This window comes from Globicephala melas, chromosome 14 (assembly GCF_963455315.2).
Source record: "Globicephala melas chromosome 14, mGloMel1.2, whole genome shotgun sequence".
Taxonomy (NCBI): Eukaryota; Metazoa; Chordata; class Mammalia; order Artiodactyla; family Delphinidae; genus Globicephala; species Globicephala melas.
Window position 1 is genome coordinate 85,943,714 of NC_083327.1, and position 20,636 is coordinate 85,964,349.

Consider the following 20,636-nt stretch of genomic DNA (forward strand, 5'->3'; position numbering starts at 1 on the left):
CAGCCTCTCACTGCAAAGATGTGTACATCCCCTTGTAAGTAACAAGTAACGTGAGGGGTGATATTTTGGTAGGGAATGACCTGTGGGCTCCCTTACAATCCTTCATCCGTTAGCTTACGTATATATCCTTGCTTATACGGATCAAGGATGCTTGAGTCATGTAGGGTTACAAAATGGCAATGTTCTCATTTCTGATGGGACTAGAAATCAAGAGGAAAATCCCTTCTCTTCCTCTTCCTGAGGATAACTATGGATTATGGAATTTTTAAAACAATGAGTGTGTTATAACCAATTACAATATTATTCTTTTCAGTGCTGACATTGCCTAAAGTTTAGCCATCTGGGAATACAGATGGGATTCGTTTTGAGGAAAAAATAAACAAAAAAACAAACAAAACCACCACTTGAGAATAAGAACAACTCCAAGATTCCACAAGCAAATTGGTACACCCAGGGCAATGTCCAAGTGACGTCCTACGGCCCCGCGTGTGTGAAGGCAGAAACTTTCCTCAAATATTTCTAAGCGTGACAAGTATGAAGAATATCACCGTATGGACCAGGTATTTAAGTTGTTCATACTTTGGTCTTATGTACTTTTAAAGTTTTATTTAAAAAGTCCTTCCCATGGGCTTCCCTGGTGGCGCAGTGGTTGAGAGTCTGCCTGCTGATGCAGGAGACACGGGTTCGTGCCCCAGTCCGGGAAGATCCCACATGCCGCGGAGCGGCTGGGCCCGTGAGCCATGGTCGCTGAGCCTGCACGTCCGGAGCCTGTGCTCCGCAACGGGAGAGGCCACAACAGTGAGAGACCCGTGTACCGCAAAAAAAAAAAAAAAAAAAAAAAAGTCCTTCCCAAAGGATGGCTATAATAATAAAAAAAAAAACCCACAAAAAATGGAAAATAACAAGCGTGAGTGAGGATGTGAAGTTGGTGGGAATGTCAAATGGTGCAGCCACTGTAGAAAACACAGAAATACCATATGACCCAGCAATTCCATTCCCCAAAGAACTGAAAACAGGAATTCCAACAGATACTGGACACCCACATTTACAGCAGTATTATTCACAACAGCAAAAATACGGCAGCAACCCAAGGGTCCACTGATGGACGCCTGAGTAAGCAAAAGGGAGTTTGTCCATGCCATGAACTATCACTCAGCCCTAAAAATAAAATCCTGACACGCACTACAGCAGGGCTAAACCTTAGAAACACTACGCCAAGCACAGTAAGCCAGACAGAAAAGGACGAATACCATATAATTCTACTTATACGAGGTCCCTGGAGAAGTCAAATTCATAGAGACAGAAAGCAGAAGGGTAGGTACCAGGGGCTGGAGGAGGGAAGTGGGGAATTGTTTAATGGGGACAGAGCTTCTGTTTGGGATGATGAGTAAGTCTGGGGTAGAGACAGCAGTGATGGTTACACAATGTTGCAAATGTATTTACTAACACCACTTACAGATGCTTAAAATGATGGATATCCTATTACGCATGTTTTACCACAACTAAAGAGAACAGAAGTCCTTCCTGTCCCTGGGCCCCAGGACAGTCTCCTGCGTTTTGCTCCACGACCGGTTTCCTCTCTCACACTCAGGAGCTCAGGATCCCTGGGGTCCACCTCTGCTTTGGCGCCCTGGCCGCTCGCCTTCCCGGGGGATCTGTGGCTGAGAGCCTGGGGCCCGTGGCCTGGAGCACACACAGCCGGGCCCCGTCTCTCCCAGCGCACGGGTGGCTCCGATCAGCTTCCTCGTCTGTAACCTGGGGTGACGATGGTACCTGCCTCACGGGGTCACGGCGAGACCAACGGGTAGCGTGTGAGCACGACGGTGCTGGTCCCACAGCCCAGGCCACGCCTGCGCTGGGGTCACTTTGCTGCCTAGTACGTGGAGTCGGCTTCACTGCATGATAAGAGGCAAGGGCTTGTCCCTCATCTTTCTCTCTGCTCTGATGCTTGGCTGTGCCCGGTCCGATACAGACCCCTATGACCGCAGTGGCCCCGAATCGCCCTGAGACGCTGGAAGGGCCGAGCGCCGGCACACAGGACGCAGAGCTGCCCCAGCAAGTGGGAGTCTGGGGGCCACAGTGTGAAGAGGGAAGCAGGGGAGCCTCCCGAGGGCTGTGTGGCCGGGGGAGCGGGGGCCGGGGGCCCGGGGAAGTCTCCATGGGTGCCACCTTCAGGGGCCCCGGGAGGGCAGCAGCTCCTCCGCTGGGGACGCAGCCATGACCGCGTCCACCCCTCTGGAGGGAGGCGAGACGCCGGGTGTGTGATGGGGTCGCTGGGCAAGACCCGGGGAGAGGTCGGTGTCTCTGGGTGGCTTTTTTTGGTGTGGTTTTAAGAAGTTTTGATATGCTTCTTAATTAAAACACATTTCATCTATTCATTCTTTAAAAAAGTAGTTTCTGGTACAGGTAAAAATAAGACGGTCTGTTATTGAACACGACTGCAGCTACAGAGAGAAGGTTTTATGGCAGCATCCGTGCGGCTCCATCAGGACACGTTCCCAACACAAGCTCCTCCCTTGGTCGTTCTTGCCGTGGACACCCCAGCACGGCCGCCACTTAGGAGAATGAACAAAGGGGGCAGAAGCAGACAGTTCCCAGGCAGACGGTACAAGGAATCTCTCCATTTCCTGTCTATCCCGAGTTACAGGTTCCAGTGGCTCTGCCAGGGAGAACAGCAGAGAAGGGGTTTCAGGAGAGTCAACAGAAGCAAAAGCTGAAACCCATTCATTCAATAAAAGACGCAGAGGATGCCAGCTAAAGACCCTGAAGGAAGAAAGGGATCCCCCGTGAGCAGTGGGATCCGAAAGACGTCTCTCCAAGCACGTGCGCAGGCTGAGAAGGAGACCTTGGGTGGGACAGGGTCACAGGAAGGAAGGGGGGATGCGTCAGTGACAGGGGGCCTGGGGCCGCCCTTCCCAACCCTGGCTGACAAGGCGGCTCTCTGAGCAGCTGCTGTGCGGACCCATGGGCTCCTCACGGTGGGGACCTCATCCGACGCATCTCAGCCTCCTGCGTCCTTTGCCTCAGGGAGCGGAGCCGGCTGAGAAGGGCCCGCGGGAGACAGTCTTCTGTCACCCCCATGTACTGCCACCCCCAGGCACGTCCTCCTCTGGGGAGAAGCCCTGGCCCACTCCCGCCCCCATGACGTGATCTGGTGAAGCAGGTGGCAGAGGACCGGAACACTGTGTTCCTACCCCCGTCTTGCCATCTCCTTGCAAAGCTCACTCTTTGACTTTGGTTAAGAAAATCTAAAAATCCTCTAAATGGGATTGATGTTGTTATCATTGAGTTCAGACCTCTTTGGAATGAGGAACACTGCTTAGTGTTACTTACATATCTGAAGATAGTATTTGTAATGGAAAGCAAAGGCCATAATAAACCTGGTGACAAAATTAGAAAAAGATGCTTACATTCAAATTTCCAAGGGGCTGTCCGGTTATAGGGGTAAAATAAGTATATATTTCTTCCCTACATTTTACACAACAATAAATCCAAGATCGATTAAAGAGGTAAGTGTTAAAAAAAAAAACAAGCTGTAAAAATGGTAACAAAGATGAACACTCATCTGATGTCTGGGTGGGAATCTTCTTTTTAAATAAAAGCAATGGAAGAAATAACACAGGAGAGAGTGATAGACTGAGTTACCAAACAGATTTCCCATCCAAAAGGCCATAAAATTAAAAGGCGGACAAAAAATTCAGAGATTATCTGAAACAAACAGAGAAAGGGCCAGGAGCATAAGTGCACACACTATCTAAACACTCTTATTCTGTCTAAAGTAACAGAGGAGAAACCAAGACTCCAGCCCCAACAGTGAACCTAATGGAGCACAGATAAGACACATCGGTTTGGGGAAGATGCTTTCACAACCATGTTTGGTAAGACTGACCCCCGGCGCATAAACTGCTGAAACACAAGCATACTGGGTCCAAGGTGGCAGGAAAAGGGAAAGGCTGTGTTCATGCAGGGGCAGGATTTTATCACTGCAGATGGCCCACGGGGGAAGTGACCGGGGCCAAGCTAACACGATGCGGAAGGACAGCTGTCACACAGGCAATGCCCTTCAGATGTGGAACAGCAGGCGTGAGGCCAGCTCTGCAAAGGTGACTGGGCATCTCCGGGCCTGCGAGTTCTCGCTTTGCCGGGCTGAACCGGCACCCGACCTCACCACCGCCCGCTCTGGGTGGTGGCAGTCACTCGGGCCACCAGGGATGGAGGGAAAGGCCCTGAACGGTGCCTCAGCCATCTGACGGGCAGCTGCAGAGCGGTCCCTCCACCAAGAAAGAAAATCGACGCGAGAGCAAGTGCTTCATTTCTGATGCTGAGCACTTCAAGCTGCCTCTGGAGGCTAAGGATTCCAAGGGATTTTGAGTCCCAAGACTCAGATGCATAAAAAAAAAAAAAGCCCAGAGAGATGCTTCCTACATCCTTCCATTGCTGCCGTGCCAACGAGCTACAGAAATGGTGAGACACGCCAGCCTGAGGCGAAACGTCCCCAGTAACCTGCCGCTGGGTGTTCTGGACCGGCGCAGGGTCTGGAGCCAGGCCACTGCCTCCCTGGGATCTTTACTCTCTGGCCTGAGACACGTGAGTCTGGAATCGAGCGGGGCTTGACCGTATAGATGGAAAAACCCAGATGTCCTAGACTATTCTGAGATTCACTAATAAACCGTAGACATCGGTGATAAATTAACATCTGTTATACTTCACATCAACCCTGTACTTGTGGCTGACCCGCGACACGAAGGATTAGAGTGACGTGCTTTCCATGGTTGCCTTGCTCTGTACGGTAACCTGCAGCTCCAGGTGCCGGCTGTGACCTTCCCGCGTCCTTCAGCCTTCCGGGCCCGGGGCTGCCCCTGGGGCTGACATGAAGGCGGGAGCGCCTGTAAATTCGTCCTACCTGAAGGGCGCAGTTTCCTTCCCAGGAAAGTAGAGGATGAAGCCCACTGTGGGATTACCCTGCTGGACGTGACACACAACACAAAACCAGAGCTGCTTTCTGGAACCCCCCCCCCCACATTTTTTGGATCAGGCCCACGTCCCCAAGGCTTCCACGTCCCCCTCTCCATCAGACAACTTCAGGGGCACCTGCTCCCAGGTGCTCCTGTGGAACTGAAGGTGCAGGACATGCTACCCTGTTGATTTTCTTTCCTCAGCCACGTGGCCTGTTCTGGACTTGTGGAGTTAAAAAGTTGGCTAATGCCCCTTGTGCCCTAACAAAAGGTCTCAACATCTGTAGCCCTTCGAAGTCTCTGGCAAGTGACAAACCACAATGCGCACAGGTGCCTTTTGCCGGCCAGCCGACGGCTTGGCGCCCTGAGCGGATTTGAGCCTTGAGGCCCCCTGGGAGTTCCTGCATCCCCACCCTCTGCGAGTCACCACAACTCTCAGAAAAATGGTCCATACGATCTCCTAGAGCCAGTCGGGAAATGCTCATGAAACTGATCTTGAAGTGCGTGGCAACTGCAAGCTGCATAAGAACCCCTGGTAAGAATAATTAACCTACTGTGGAGGATGGGTTTACTTAGGAGAGCTCCACCTGCAGCGAGGCTGGGACCAAAATCCTCTCGCTAGAGTTGGACATCATTGCCTGTATTTGCCTGTTTTTAAATGACCTCCATCAATACACATTACTTTTACGCTACATTATATATCATGTCCTATCATGTTACATTACGTTACATTACATTATATTCTACTATATAGAGACTGTATTTGAAAAGAAAATGAAGCGTAAGATAAAAACAAGTCCTATCGGTCACGGTGAAGATGAGAGATGGCCAGGTAGGAGGTACACCTTAGAAAAGCCCGGGGTCGCTGTGGACGGGGCTGCAGCATCCCTCAGGGACCGCGGAGCGCGGGACTGCACGCGCTGCACGCAGCCGTGCATCTGCAGGTGGCCGCGGTCACGGGGAGGCCTGAGCCTTTTAACTGGAGCCGGACACCAGGCTGGTGAAGACCTCAGGCTCTGCCCGTTTGAGTGACCGTGCTTACTGCCTCCTGCCTCTGTCCACAAAAACCTGCCAGGTCTGCAGTTATATCCCAAGCGGTCTCCTAGATGCAGAATAAAAATCCACCTTCACACAATATCTTTGAACCTTCAAAGGTCTAATTCATAGCAAAGAGGGGCCTCCCGTGGGAAGTTGTGTTGCTAAACATTTGGTGACCAAAACTTTGTACTGCTCATCACTTCAGAGAAAAAAGGAAGAAAACCATGAATGATGAAAATTAAAACATTAGCCACATTGATGATCATATCAGGCACAATTCCCCAAGAGTTGTTGCTACACTAGATTATTTAAACCAAGACTGGGGCTTCCCTGGTGGCGCAGTGGTTGAGAGTCCGCCTGCCGATGCAGGGGACGTGGGTTCGTGCCCTGGTCTGGGAGGATCTCGCGTGCTGCGGAGCGGCTGGGCCCGTGAGCCATGGCCGCTGAGCCTGCGCGTCCGGAGCCTGTGCTCCGCAATGGGAGAGGCCACAACAGTGAGAGGCCCGCGTACCGCAAAAAAAAAAAAACCCAAGACTGACATGGTTACTTAACTAACTTCTTTACCAGAGAATCCTTCTGTGGGTAAATCTTCAGCCCATTATGCTTTCATATTTACAGGCATTAAAGATGCAAGTAGTGAAAAAAAAATGTATTTCCTACTTTTTCTCTACAATGTAAGAAATGCAATTCTGGTAGAAATGAACATATAAAGGACGCCAAGGCACACAGCCGGTGTATTACAACAAACCGGAGAGCTATTACTTAAGGATGATGTTTACATGTTACTTTTTGTCTTAGATCATCTACTGGGAAAACAGCTCCCCTGAATAGTAAATATCCCAGGGACAGCTGGATGAGGCTTTCTGATGAGGAAATGATGCCCTGGGAGTGGGGGGCACGGCTGGTCCCAGGTGCCCCCCTCCTGGGAGGGGAGGAACATGGGATAGAGACCCCACCACCTCCAAATCATGTGATTCTGAGTGTGCGGCTTCACTGCATTGTGACTCAGTTTCCTCATTTGTAAAATGAGGATAAGGGCACTTAAAACCTCCCCTCCAGGAATCTGTAATCATCCCAGCGTGAATCAAACGACATAAATGCATCAGCCTGGAAATAACAGCTGTTCAAACTAAGGCACCGACTGAAGCTTAGTTTCTAAGTCAGTGTTTTTCAGACACAGCATCTGGGTGCAAGAGAAGAGGAAGTCAAGTGGTGCTGGAAGCCACATTCTGAGGTTTGAAACCAACCAGGCTAACTCTGAACAGGGGCTATTTCAAAACGTTGTGATCAGCGTGAACGTAATCCGTGCACTTCTGTCCCGGCCACCCCGCACACTCCCGCATTCCCTCCTGTATCTGCCGACATTCGAGTGATGGAATCAGAGCTCGGCTTAAAGAAAGGATAGAGGAGTGACAGAAACTGGGCTCCAAAGGACAATCCGACAGGCTCAGAAAGCACCATTCGGGACCATTTGCGTCTTCTCTCCCAGCCAGGCTCTGGCAGTGACCCACACACAGCTGGCCACAAACACCCGTGAAGTGACCGTAACGGTCTATTAGTTCCTTACTAAACAAAGAGGTTTTGCCAGAATAATATTTTCTTCCTTTAGAATCAACAGGACACAACTTCCTCTCTTCAAAGAAAGGAGTATGTATTACCTTTGGGCTTAGAAAGTTGACTTATAAGGAAAACGGCTGAAAAATTAGTTAGGCATGAGAACACAGATGAAGTCCTACCAGAAAGTTTTCATTGCGAAGACATATTTCACATAGAAGCTCTCTCCACATCGTGGAGCGGTGTTTCAATCCTCACTGAAACGAGAATTCTACACAAGGAGCCATCCTGGGGTGATGTCTGTGGTCCCCAGCAGGTGCCAGGCATCCTTGGTAACTAACACGATCACAGGCTCTTCACGTAGCGGGAGGAACCAGGGCTGAACAGAGACGTAAGTCTTTCTAACCAGATGGCAATTAACGCTCAACCCTCATCCTCGCCGCCCCCCTGCCCCCCACTTAATCAGACCTAAGCCAAACCTAGACCAGAAGAGTCCTAACACACCTCCAATGCCAGTTTTCATGGAGAAAACGACCAGAAATGAATACAGCTGACGGTGAACCTTGTGCCAGCAGCACCTCACGTGCACTGACGGATTTAATCCTCACATCAACAATGTTGTGAGGTAGATACTATTACTGACATCATCTCATTTAAGTAGGAGGAAACAGAGGCCAGGAGAGGTTCCCCAAGGTGACACAGCCAGTGGAGTCTAAGCCGGATGGGGTCCCAGGGTCCAGTGTCTGTGCTCCCAGCCACTGCATCAGGGTCCTCTTGCTGGCAATACCCTAGAGACACCCGGATACCCATGCCCAGACCACATCCAGACCAGGGGTTCGAGGAGTTGACCTGAAGTGACCCCAGCATTTTGTGAAAGTCCTGCAGGCCACTCCAGCTTGTGGCCCAGGCTGGAAACCACCTTATTAACGTGGGTGACAGTCCCCACTTACCAGCTCACTAAACAGGGGATGGAGATCAGGCTTGTGTTTTTTGTTTTTGTTTTTGTTTTTGTTTTGCGGTACGCGGGCCTCTCACTGTTGTGGCCTCTCCCGTTGCAGAGCACAGGCTCCGGACGCGCAGGCTCAGCGGCCATGGCTCGCGGGCCCAGCCGCTCTGCGGCATGTGGGATCCTCCCGGACCGGGGCACGAACCCGTGTCCCCTGCATCGGCAGGCAGACTCCCAACCACTGCGCCACCAGGGAAGTCCCACGCTGACAGTCTTTTAAACCAAATTCCTCTACAACACAAAGTGGGGCGTCACCCTTTGGAATTCATGATGTTTGGAATTCCTTACGTAGAACTGTCACCTGCGATAATTCAGTGTTGAATTTTGTCAATCAGAGACACTGAACACTCTGAAAGGGTCCTTAAGCGACGGGGGCACAAGCAGCGCCGTCCATGCTCGCGAGGGGGGCTGCGGGTCAGGCTGGGGGTGGCTCACGCCTGCCTGCTCGTCACACTGTCAGCTGCTTCAGCCGTTGACACTTGCCTTAGAAATGGCGTGCCACCTCTTTAAAGAAAGGCGGGGGCAGGCCCCTGACCCCTCTAAACCCATTTAAAGGAGAAACAGAGCTGTCAGAGACTATCATCCGTTTGCCAAGTTATTTGGAATCCAAATGACGACGACGCTCCCTTCTGTACACGGGACAGCCATCACGTTTCTGAAACCATCCAGAGGTTTGCAGTCATTGCCGTGGGTCCTCTGCCCCCCTCTCCGTTTTCCCCTTTTCAAAATAATTTCACTATTGAAGTTCCTGGTCTGCACTCCTGGAGGGCGCCACTCTCACCCACATTTCTTTTCTAACCCGTTCTTCTGATTCACCAATGAGCCTGAAAAGTGGTGATGCTTTGAGGATGGAGAATGGCTTACGAATATTCGAATCTCTCAGGCTAACAGAATGCAGAGGTATTGGAGACAAAACAAATCTAAACAACTGGCTTCTTTCACAAGGGAGGAGAAAAGAAGGTCTAGAAAGCTCCGAAGCCCCCCCCCCCCCCCGCCGCCCGGTGGCTCAGAGACCTGGCCTCCGTGCTGGACGTCCTTGGTCCTCCTATCGTGAGTCCAAGCACCACCTCACACAAAGGACTGTTTTGTAAATCTTCTCTTAGGGAAATAAGTTCTGATTGCATGTCTGGGGAAAAAGATCTGTTCTTTAGTGATGGACCATTTTGAAAAGCTAAAATAGTAGATGATACAAAATAACGTTTGGTTCAAGGCTGGCTTGTAAGGAGCGCTCGGAAGTGGGAAATTCTTCTGACTTCACGCTTCTAAGTTCTACGCTTATGTGGCTCATTCTCACAACGTAAAAATGATTTTACATAGTCAAGCGTATTGTTCTGGAATACGACACAAAAAACTATATTATACAAAGTCAAACATGTTCTATGTTTGTTAAAAGGTTGAAATATAGAACACAGAGAAGAAAATAAAAGCTCCCAATAATCCTGTGTTTTCGTTTTGGCATATTTCCTACATGCATGACATATATTCGATATTCGCACACACACAGGCACCTACCTGTACACGTGGAGGCAGGCGTGCATTTAACAACATCACTACCGTTCTGTAACACAGCTTTATGTCCCGCCTAATCCATGTAACCTTGTATCAGGAGCACTTTCTCAAGGACACTGGATCGGATCATAAACAACCGCGGAGACTTGCGTTCCCGTGGGAGCTGAGATCACCGAGACGAGTGTTTGCACACGCGCTAAGAGGTCAAGGCTGAGGCCGATGGACGGGCTGAACAAGGGCAGCGCCGGCCCAGCTCCTGGCTCTCTCTCACGCCTCCAGAGCAGGGTGAACACACAAGTTCCCCCACGGTTCCAATTTCTCTCCCATTTCTCCCTCTTCCTCCTTTGGGGGCAGGAGAGGGTGAGATGGTATTTGATGGCAAAGAAGGAACAGTTACAACTTGAGGAGAAAGGGGACAATTTAAGGGCACTGAGCACGTGCTTGGTGAGGTTATCAGATGTGCTGATGGAAGGTGAGATGGGCGGGGGATCTCACCACGAACAATCTGGTCAGAGGATGAGCGGACATGGCTTCTGCTTCGACCTGCCTCATCTTCAACCACAGGGAGCTGCCCGCTCTGTGTCTGAGAGAGTAAACCTCCATGCTTTGAGGATGAAAGAGTGGGTTTTAGCAAATGGCCATGTTACGTACCAGCTGTTCATTTTAAAAATAACAGCTTTACCGAGCTATAATTCATGTACCACTCAATCCACCCAACGTGCACAATTCGATAGTTTCTGGAACATTCAGAGCTGTGCAACCATCACCACAGTCAGTTAGAAAACATCTTCATCACCCCCAAAAGAAACCCCGTAGTCATTAAGCCACCCCATCTCCCTAACGCCCCAGGCCCCGGCAGCCACTCAGCTGCTTTCCGTCTCTGCGGATTCTCCTCTTCTGGATTTTCACATAAATGGAGTCCACAGTATGGGAGGCTTGGGGACTGGCTTCTTTGTACCCAGCGTAATGTTTTCAAGGCTCCTCCAGGCTGTGGCATGCATCAATATTTCATTTCGTTTTATTGCCAAATAATATTCCGCTGTACGGATGTACCGTACTTTATCCATGAGTTCATGGATATTTGGGGCTTTTCCACTTTTTGGCTGCTGTGAATTAGCTAGTGCTGCTATGAACATTCATGTACACGTTTTTGTGTAGATGTATGCTTTTGCTTCTCTTGGTTATACCTAGGCTAGAACAGTTGCGTCACGCGGTAACTCTATTTAACTTTTGAGGCAGTGCCAGAGGAGCCGTTCACTTTTTTAGACAGTCCGATGACCTTGAACTAACATATGTTTAATTTGATTTTCTATTGCTATGGAACTACTGTTTAGTGAAGAGATTATTTTATTCAAAGTTGGGGATAGAAAGTCAAAACCTGCTTTGTTTCCTATACATCTTTTAACGAACAATTCTTTAAAATTATATATTATGAGGATCTTGGACTATTTGGCCACGATCAATCGACAACCAATTTTAGAAATATTATTATACCTACAATAAAAAAAGTTCACTATAAATAGCACGGTTTAAATTATGTTGTTGAATTGAAAACTCCAGTGTCAACAATAAACTATAAAACCAAAACTGTATCCTAGAACCCAAAACTTTTGTGTACAGAAGAATTATTGGGACAGTTTGTTAGAAAACTCAAATTCTAGGCTCTGCCCCAAGAGACTACAATCCAGTAGGCCAGAAGTGGGGCCTTGGGATCTATTTTTAACAACTTTCCCCAAACACACATAGGTGATTCTGATGTAGGCTCCAGTCTGGCCAAAGTGGGCAGTTTTTGTATTTTCTTTCATGGGTTGTGCTGACAGTGTCAACTTGATTGCTGTTTTCTATAGAAATATTGACCCATCCTTTAAGAATTGTCTTGCTCACCTTCTAAATCCTTTTTTTTTTTGTTTTTTTTTTTTTGCGGTATGCGGGCCTCTCACTGCTGTGGCCTCTCCCGTTGCGGAGCACAGGCTCCAGACGTGCAGGCTCAGCGGCCATGGCTCACGGGCCCAGCCGCTCCGCGGCATGTGGGATCTTCCCGGACCGGGGCACGAACCCGCGTCCCCTGCATCGGCAGGCGGACTCTCAACCACTCGCCACCAGGGAAGCCCTCTAAACCCTTTCTGAATGGCCTCATGTGGAAGAACTCTTTCTTCCTTTGTATCTAAGATGTTTAGGTCTATATATTTGGCCTATGCATTTACTGTTCTATATGATTGGTTCTATGTGGTTCAAAATAGATCTTATTTACCAGCTAGACAGTAAGCGACTTGAAGGCAGAGAATGACATATTTTTATGCTGTCCCCTGCATGTAGGTGCTGAGGACACAGTGATGTAAGACCTAAAAATTCAAGAGCTGCCTTGACGTCTCTGAGTTTCATGGGCCCCAAAGGCTTAACCATGAGTTCCCCTGCCCTTGACAGATATGCCCCCCATCTAGCAGGAAAGGCTCCCCACCCTGCTGGTTCCCTATAAGCCAGACCAGTTGTACCCCACCTGGTCTTTAACCTAACATGTTCAGTTCCCTGCCAGCCCACAGAACTATTCGAACAAGCCCATCACATCTTCCCTGGAACCAGGGGCCACCCCTCCCTCTTGTTACTACAAAGCCTGAATCTCACAGTCCCTGCAACCCACTCTGTTCCTGTGCAGCCCCTCGTGGCCCAGCATGCTGTGCAGTGCCCTCCTCCCCCAGTGATGAGTACAGGTGACTGATAAACTCTGTCGTCTCACCTGCCCAGGCCAGGTGTTGCGTGCCCAGCCTCTAGCACTATTTAGGACACGGGTCCCTCCCTCACCAATGGGTGAATAGGAGGTGGTCAGAGCTGATGTAGTTGGTGCTCACTGTACGTACTGCTGGCTAAATGACCCTGAACTTAGAATGGAGATTTTAGATAATAGCTTACCTTGACCTGCGTTATGTGCGTATACTTTTCTGGAGGGGAGGAGTATAGAAGCAGGGAATCAGGTGTGGGACTGAATTTCTAAAACCCAGTCCGGGGGAAGAAAGGGAAATAATACAGCCGTGAATCACATTTTGTTTAAAACTGAGCAATCCAGTCTGAAGGATGAATTTAGGCTGATTTGTTGCCCAATACGGCCAAAACAACCTCTTTTGCTTTCCTCCTCAGTGCTCTTTTCCCCAAATGGTACGTTATAGCAGAGCATATGTAGAGGATGGTATTTACACAATATGGCCTTCCCTCTGAAGAGCGTGGAAATCATGCAGGGCTCTGTTAAATACTCAGGGGTATGCTTGTATTGTGTGTTATCAATCAGAGAGTAACACGTCGACATACAGAAATCATGCAACACTAAACGGAACGTCTATTTCCCCCAATAACAACAGTTACGTGTCTCCCCCTCTGTGACCTCTCACCTTTCAAGGTGGCCTTCTTCAGAACCTTCATTGCGTAGAGCTGCCCAGCATCCGACCCCTTGACCTTCCTCACCAGGAACACCTGGTGAGAAAGAGCACACAGAACACCTGCAGTTGATATGACTGTAAATTCATTTTCCTTATTGGATTTGACACGGGGATACACAGGGAGTTTAGGAAACTCCAATAAAATAAATACACTGTAGGAAAAACCTAAATGTAAAATGTTCTCCAACATCTGGGACGTCAGGAAAAGTTCATCTAATTTCTTACAACCCTGTGAGGAGCCGTGGTACGTGTTCGTCTGAAGAATCACGTTTGTTTTCGGCACCACTCACTTTCTACGAAACATTTTAGATCAGAGGGAATAGCACCCTCCTTTGAAAAAAAGACCAGTTGTTTAGAAAAACAAACACTATTCAGAAGTTTTCAGGGAGGTCATTTGGTTTATTGTAAATACGCCCTGTAAACCCCCAAGGCGAAGGCCACCCTGAGAGTCACTGCCAACCACGCAGGACACTCTGACTCTCAAGATGAGCCAGGCTCTCTTATTTTGAGCTTTCTTCACCCAAATTTCAGCTTTGAGTAGCTTAAGTTTACAGCTGGAGTTGGTTTCTAAATGGCTCTTACATAATCTCATGTGGACACAACATCTGCTGGGATACATTGTGACGTGTATCGTGGAGGAAAAGACAATTGTTTGGGAGGCTGAGCTTAAAAGACACGTTCATAGTTGTTGAACAAAATTAGTAAAAAAACCAACCAACCAACCTGGGGTATCCATTACGAACAGAACACCTTCCACGCAGACGAAACAACAGTATTTGCTTTTCCTAACAGTATTTACCAATAGATGCAAAAATCTGCTCTCATGACAGAGACGCGGGTGCAGACGACATGTGTGTCCAGAGGCACAGGTGCTGCCGCGTGTGTGCTTGCAGCTTCACCGCGTGCAGTCGCCACGGATCGCGTTCAAAGCCACAGGGGCTGCGGGACAGAGTGATCTACCCACCGTACTGCAGTGAAGACGACTCATTAGCCCCAAGACGAGGCACTCGTCATGGGAACGCTAGTGACGAGAGTAAAACCCCTCTTTCAAAACGAGGGGACAACGGAGGAAAATGAGGACAGGTATATGCAGGATGTGCGTTCAGAAGGTCGAGCCTTTGGAATACCCAGAGTCGGTCTTCTCTGTCCCCCTTTTCATTCCTTTCTCCGCCTCTTCCCCACAATATAAGGGGGGTCCGTAGGAACTCACACATGAATGTGTATATGAGGTACATGCGTGGATTCAGAAGTAGGGAAGACTGTCCACTCAAGTCCACACGGAAGGCCGTGCTCACATGGCATCTGACCACGATGGTTTAGTTTCAAGGATGCAAATCTTGCATGGATCGCTTCTCATGAACCTGTTTTCTTTTATTGCAACTCAGGTTTTATTAATAAAAATGAGATGATGGATAATAATGGCTATCTATATTCATCTGTTTTAAAAAGGAGTTCTACTTTGATTTTCAAAAGAACAGGAAAAAAACCTCCACACTACCAGTATTTGTCAGGCTCCTGCCACACGCCAGGTCCTGCAAGAAACGCCCTACAGCAAGCAGAGCGCCCAACAGGAGACAAACGCATTTCGAGAGAAACAACAAAAATACGGTAACAATTGACTTAAAAGTGGATTTAATACGAGTGAAGAGCTTGTCTCTGTCTGCCCGGCGAGAGCCCTCCCGTCCGAGGCATCCCGCACCTCTCGCCTCTTCATCCTTATGTGATTCAGGAACACATGCTAATGTAGTGAGATAAGTTCCCAAACGACCGGACCATTTCAGCAAAGACAGCTGCCGAATCTCTGACACTTAACCCCGGGGACTTTTCATGTGCTCCCGCGTTTTATTTTTAGAGCTGCTTCTTCAGCAGCTCAGCCGGGACTCTGCAAAGCCCTTCCGTGAGCACACGTGGCGACAGATGCGTGTCACCCGAAGCTGCCCTAGTCTCCGTGTATTACCACGATCAGCCCAATCACTACCTCATTCTCTGAGCGAGATTTTCAACTGTCTCGGAACTGGAACCTGGCAACTGGTCTGCAGCGTCCCCTCAGCACACGAGCCTGGCGACTGGTCTGCAGCGTCCCCTCAACACACGAGCCTGGCAACTGGTCTGCAGCGTCCCCTCAACACATGAGCCTGGCAACTGGTCTGCAGTGTCCTCCCAGCGCACGACCCAAGTGCATGGCGGCCATGCGCCTCCAGGGGACGCCAGGGTACCAACCTTCACCCCAGAGGAAGACATTTACAGATAGTCACGGGGGAGCAAGGACGTTTCTCGTCGGGGTTTGATCCCACCTCAGAACGCGGGATCACAGTCCGGTCCTTATCTGCCTGGGGAGACCGAGGGGCGGGAGACGAGCCGGGGGCGGGGCAAAGGCGTTGGCTCCACCTTCCGTGAAGGTCTCGGGGAGCATATGGGCGGCGCCACGCATTTTAACACTCGGACACCCTCTGCCCCATTCCTCAGCGTGTTTCACTGCCTTCCCACCGCCTGCTTGACCGATAAGGATACTGTCTTCCTCTGCTCCCAAGCACTACCGACCCCCTGCTCTCCGGCCATCACTGAAATAACCATGGTCTGACCAAATTACTAATGGCCAGAAACCGTCCCCATCATTCCCAGCAAATTCCTTCGGCAAACGGGCTACTTGGCTCCCTGGGCTCTGCAGGGCGGAGCGTGGGGATGGCAGTGCACGCTGCCCCTTGTGGGGTCCCGTCTGGGGACAGTCCTGAGGCCGCCAGCCTCAAACATCCCTGTGACAGACCCTAACCCGAAGCCGGGGCCCCCCTTGGGGTTGAGCGCTGCTCCTTTTCAGCAACGATCTTCCGGCTGCACAAGGGGAGAGCGGGGGCTGAGGAAGGGGGGTGAAGGGTGCGGGCGGAGGACAGTCACTTGGGGGATTCCCAGCAGCAGGCACGAGCGAGGAGGTCTTGGTGGCGTTTTATCCATTTCCGCGTCTCCAACGGCTGCAGTCACTGAAGGGGTGACAGAAAGAACACAGGGACCCGGTGGGGGGCGAACGTGAGCCCGGAGCCCAGGTTCACGCCAGCTCCCTACTCTCTGGAGTCTCTGCAAGAGACGTCTGTGTAACGGGAGCTTCCTGCAGGATGCAAACACGTAGTCGTGCCCTTCTTCTCTCTTACCGAGAGCAAAAGGAAGATACTCCCGCATAAGGACATGTGATTTCCATTGACAGATGAATAAAATAATATGGGCGGTAGGACATATGGATTTCCCCCTCTTGTCGTTAGTTCGGCTTTTATAAAACATTCGTAACAAATACTGCTGTGTGGACACCTAAGATTTGTCATCGTGGTTCTCTAGTGCCCACCGTTCCCAGGGGACCTCTGGGTGGAGCTTTCCGGAGCCCTGCTGGGTCGGCACAGCAGCCTCGTCCACCGGGAACCCTGAACCTCACCTCCAGTGTCCGCCACGGTCCTGATCCGGTGACCAGGCCCAACACACAGGCAGTGGTTGAGCTCGTGAGTCAGTAGTTAATGGAGGTTAAACATCTGTAGGCGTTGCCACTGCCTCTTCCTTTTATTTCTCTTCACTTACTTATTTTAATTTTAATCTCTTAATTTATCTCTTTATTTATTAATATCAGAAGATATTAATCTTTTAAACTTTACTTTTTTATGCCTCATACAATGATGGCTGGGAAGGCAAAGTGTGGAGTGTTACGAAGCTTATCATTCCAAGGGGATTCCGCCCAACACCAGGATTTCGCTGGTTTCCCAAAGAATTTTTTTTTTTTTAATCAAAATTGAAATTCAAACTTTTCAGGGAATTGGAAAAACTCTTTTCTCCTTTCATTTTTAATGCCCAGATCTCTGAGCAGGGCATCGTCAACGTAGCTTTTGTTCAGTCGAGTTTTGCACGGACAGGCTCAGATCCATTTTCCTTGAGCTCAGAAGGCATTGTCCATCTCTGCTGCTTCCAGACACCCTGGCGGGAGGGCGCTCAGTGAAATCAGAGTCCTGAAATAGGCCAGGGCATCAGACAGTGCCCACCCAGCAACGCTGGGCCCCGCCTGCGAGGTGGGTCCCCATCTCCATCACTGGGGACAGAGGTGATTCAGCTGCACTGGTCCTGTGTGTCCTCAAGAAACAACTCGTGGGCAGCGTCTCTGAAAGGGAGCAAGGGGAACCTTGCTCATCCCTATTTCCACGTCATGGTTCTTAGAGAAAGATTTATGCCGCTTCATCTTTTTCCAACATTTCTAGTTAATGGGAAGACAGTCCATTACCACATAAATAGGTGTTGCTATGTCACTATGTTTTAGTAACAGCTTTTTACCCTGAGAGCCTGAAATCTTCATTTCCCTACTTTCATAAATGCCTTATAAACCATATGAATAGCCATTTTGGGAGGCCACAACATTTTGAACGCTGGTAATTTCACATGGTTCAAACGGACATGTCTGTAGATACATTATAAACACATGTTCCATACCACATTGTGTGGAAAAGAAAAAATAAGATAAAAAAAATTCTACCTTTTAAGAATGGCAAAAGAGAGGTTTCACAAACAATCAAATTTTCGTGGTCTGTAAGAGATTATCTAGAACATCACTAACAAACTATTAATCCTACGTGAAATCGACATGCGCTGGATTTCATCTCGGCATAAAGTCCTATGAAGACTGGGGAAATTTGGTGAATGTCCACATACCACATATACAAAAAGAGTTACTTTAAAAAGCCAGGACTCTGTTCTGCTTAAACTCTAGGAAAGGTTGGCTTCATGGTTTACCTCAGGCCCTCATGTTCTAGAAATCGTAAGTCTGTATAATTTCTACCAGTTACACCAAGGACGTAGAGATATTAGCACTGCCCTGGAATAACTCACTTATCCTCGTGAAAGCTGTACTGACATCGTGCTGTATGTGGATGTGGCCCTACATAAAGACACAACTATTTCTCATTTCCTGAGAGAAATCAGTTTTCATTTTCATTTGAAGGTGAAAAAGAAAGGAAACGAAAAATTCTAGTGCACAGGCTTATCGTAGACGATTGCTCGACGTCTAGGAGTCATGTCTTATTTAATCCATAGAATAATTATAGAAAGTAGTTCACACGCTGTCCCCTTCATAGATGGGGGAACTGAGGCTTGGACAGGCAGAGTATCTGCACAGTTTACACGGAGGGTGAGGGGAGCCAGCCTGCAGTCCCAGCCTCCTTGACTCCTTGGGGACGGTCATATGAACTGGTCCCGAAGGGCGCCGCCTTCTCTGTTCCTTTCTTCCTTGTTCTCCTACTTTTTCCTTCTTTTTGAGAAATACTTGTGGGGTATGCACTTCTAAGAAGATGCACGGCTCAAGTTCAAGGACCCTAGCCAGCACAGTGATACGCTAAAGGCCCACGGAAGCTACAGGAGAGGGAAGGTGTGTGGTGTCCCTAAGCTCAGCTCCATGGTCACGGGCTTCAGGCAAACCGAGGCCCCAGCTCCAGCCACCACGGGGCCCACCACGTGGGCGCTGCCTGTACTTCTTATTCCCTCAGCTTGGGGCCGCCTCTCCCTTGGGCTCAGGAGGCACCTCTGCCGTCTCCTTCACCAGACATTCAAGTGCTTCGCCCTGACGTGCGGGACCAGCCCCAGTGGAATGTGACCCACTTGGAGGGAACCATGGACCTAACTTACCTTTCCATAGGACCCTTGTCCCAAAACTTTTAACAGTTCAAACTGGGAAGGGTCGGCCTTTTCAAAGCCTGCTTTCACATGATGACTGATGTCAATCTCCTTCACGATGCCCTCTTCCTGCAAGAGAAAAATGAAAACAATACAAATCAAGGGGCTCCTCTGGATTCGTCCGCTGAAGGTACAACAAGTCGGGTACGGTATGGATTTTCAGGACAGGAGCTTAAAGCGGTGACACCACAGAGCTTTACAAAACCAACCTGCGTTTTATACCAAGGATTCCGCTCGTGAGCCTGTAACTGCTTCCTTTCCCCATGGAGTTGTGTCACGTGGTCTTACCAGTATCTCAGTGAAATCCATCTGCTTCTTATCAGTTTGGGCAACATTTTGGACAGGGAGGAATGCGGGAACCATGGAACAAAACGAACCTCTGTGAATCTGTCTTAACGTCTACACTGCTGTGGTCAAAAAGGTTATCAGGGGCTTCCCTGGTGGCGCAGTGGTTGAGAGTCCGCCTGCCGATGCAGGGGACACGGGTTCGTGCCCCGGTCCGGGAAGATCCCACGTGCCGCGGAGCGGCTGGGCCCGTGAGCCATGGCCGCTGAGCCTGCGCGTCCGGAGCCTGTGCTCCGCAACGGGAGAGGCCACAACAGTGAGAGGCCCGCCTACCGCAAAAAAAAAAAAAAAAAAAAAAAAGGTCACCAATAGGGATCCACAGGCAGAAGTAATCTGTGAATGCAGTTTTTTTCCTCCTCCTTCTTATAATTCTACTCTCCCTTATATTTTTGCCAGAGCTAATGCAAAGAATGATTCATTGCCATCCCAGAGCTTATATTTCAGAAGAAGCAGTCAGATAGGATTTCCTGCCAGTCCAGAAGCCTTCCCAGTAGGAAAAAAAAGGCCTTGATCTTTAAATTAAAACACTGGCAGAAATCACTACAAATTCTCATCAGAGAACTACCTGTCCCCAGAGATGTACTGCTTCCCCTGTAAGGGGGTATGCCACCTATCCACCACCAGCTATCTGACATGGAAAAACTGTAAAGTAGGTGTTTTTCCGTGGGGAGGTGCATGAGGTCACTCAACCTGCTGTGACCCCCTCGGCAGGCAGGTGACCCAGCTCCTGCAGTGCAGCATCCCCGGAGGGGTCCGTGCCCCGGACCCCAGGATTCCCGCCCAGGGCCCCGCGTCACCCCTCCTGTGAACAAGCAGCCCAGCACCCAGGCCATCAGGTCTCCCCAGCCCAGCGCATCCCACCAACACGTCAGCATTCACCTTCCTGAGTCACCACTGCCCGAACATGTCGACTCAGAGGCCTAGAAGCAGATCTCTCTTAACATTTCACTTTGTGTAGATTCTTGCTGTCCAAGTATTCACAGCAAACGCACTCAAAGCACATACCTAACCCCCTCCTCGGGGCGGGCGTTAAAACCTCAGGCTGCTCCCTGATAACGCTGCGGCGCAGTTAATGTCCCATTTAAAGTCAGTAAGGTCTCGAGCAGCAAA

General features: G+C 49.6%; 1 protein-coding gene across 3 annotated transcripts in view; it reads right to left on the minus strand.

Moving 5' to 3' along the window:
• RPS6KA2 (ribosomal protein S6 kinase A2) overlaps positions 1–20,636 on the minus strand; it is a 351,085-nt gene that overhangs the window by 67,937 nt on the left and 262,512 nt on the right. For all 3 annotated transcript variants that reach the window (XM_060283916.2, XM_060283917.1, XM_030852958.2), the window contains 2 exons: positions 19,134–19,250; positions 13,443–13,524 (listed from right to left, as the gene is read on the minus strand). In XM_060283916.2, the coding sequence (XP_060139899.1) occupies positions 13,443–13,524; positions 19,134–19,250 (199 nt within the window). The remainder of the gene's footprint in view (positions 1–13,442; positions 13,525–19,133; positions 19,251–20,636) is intronic.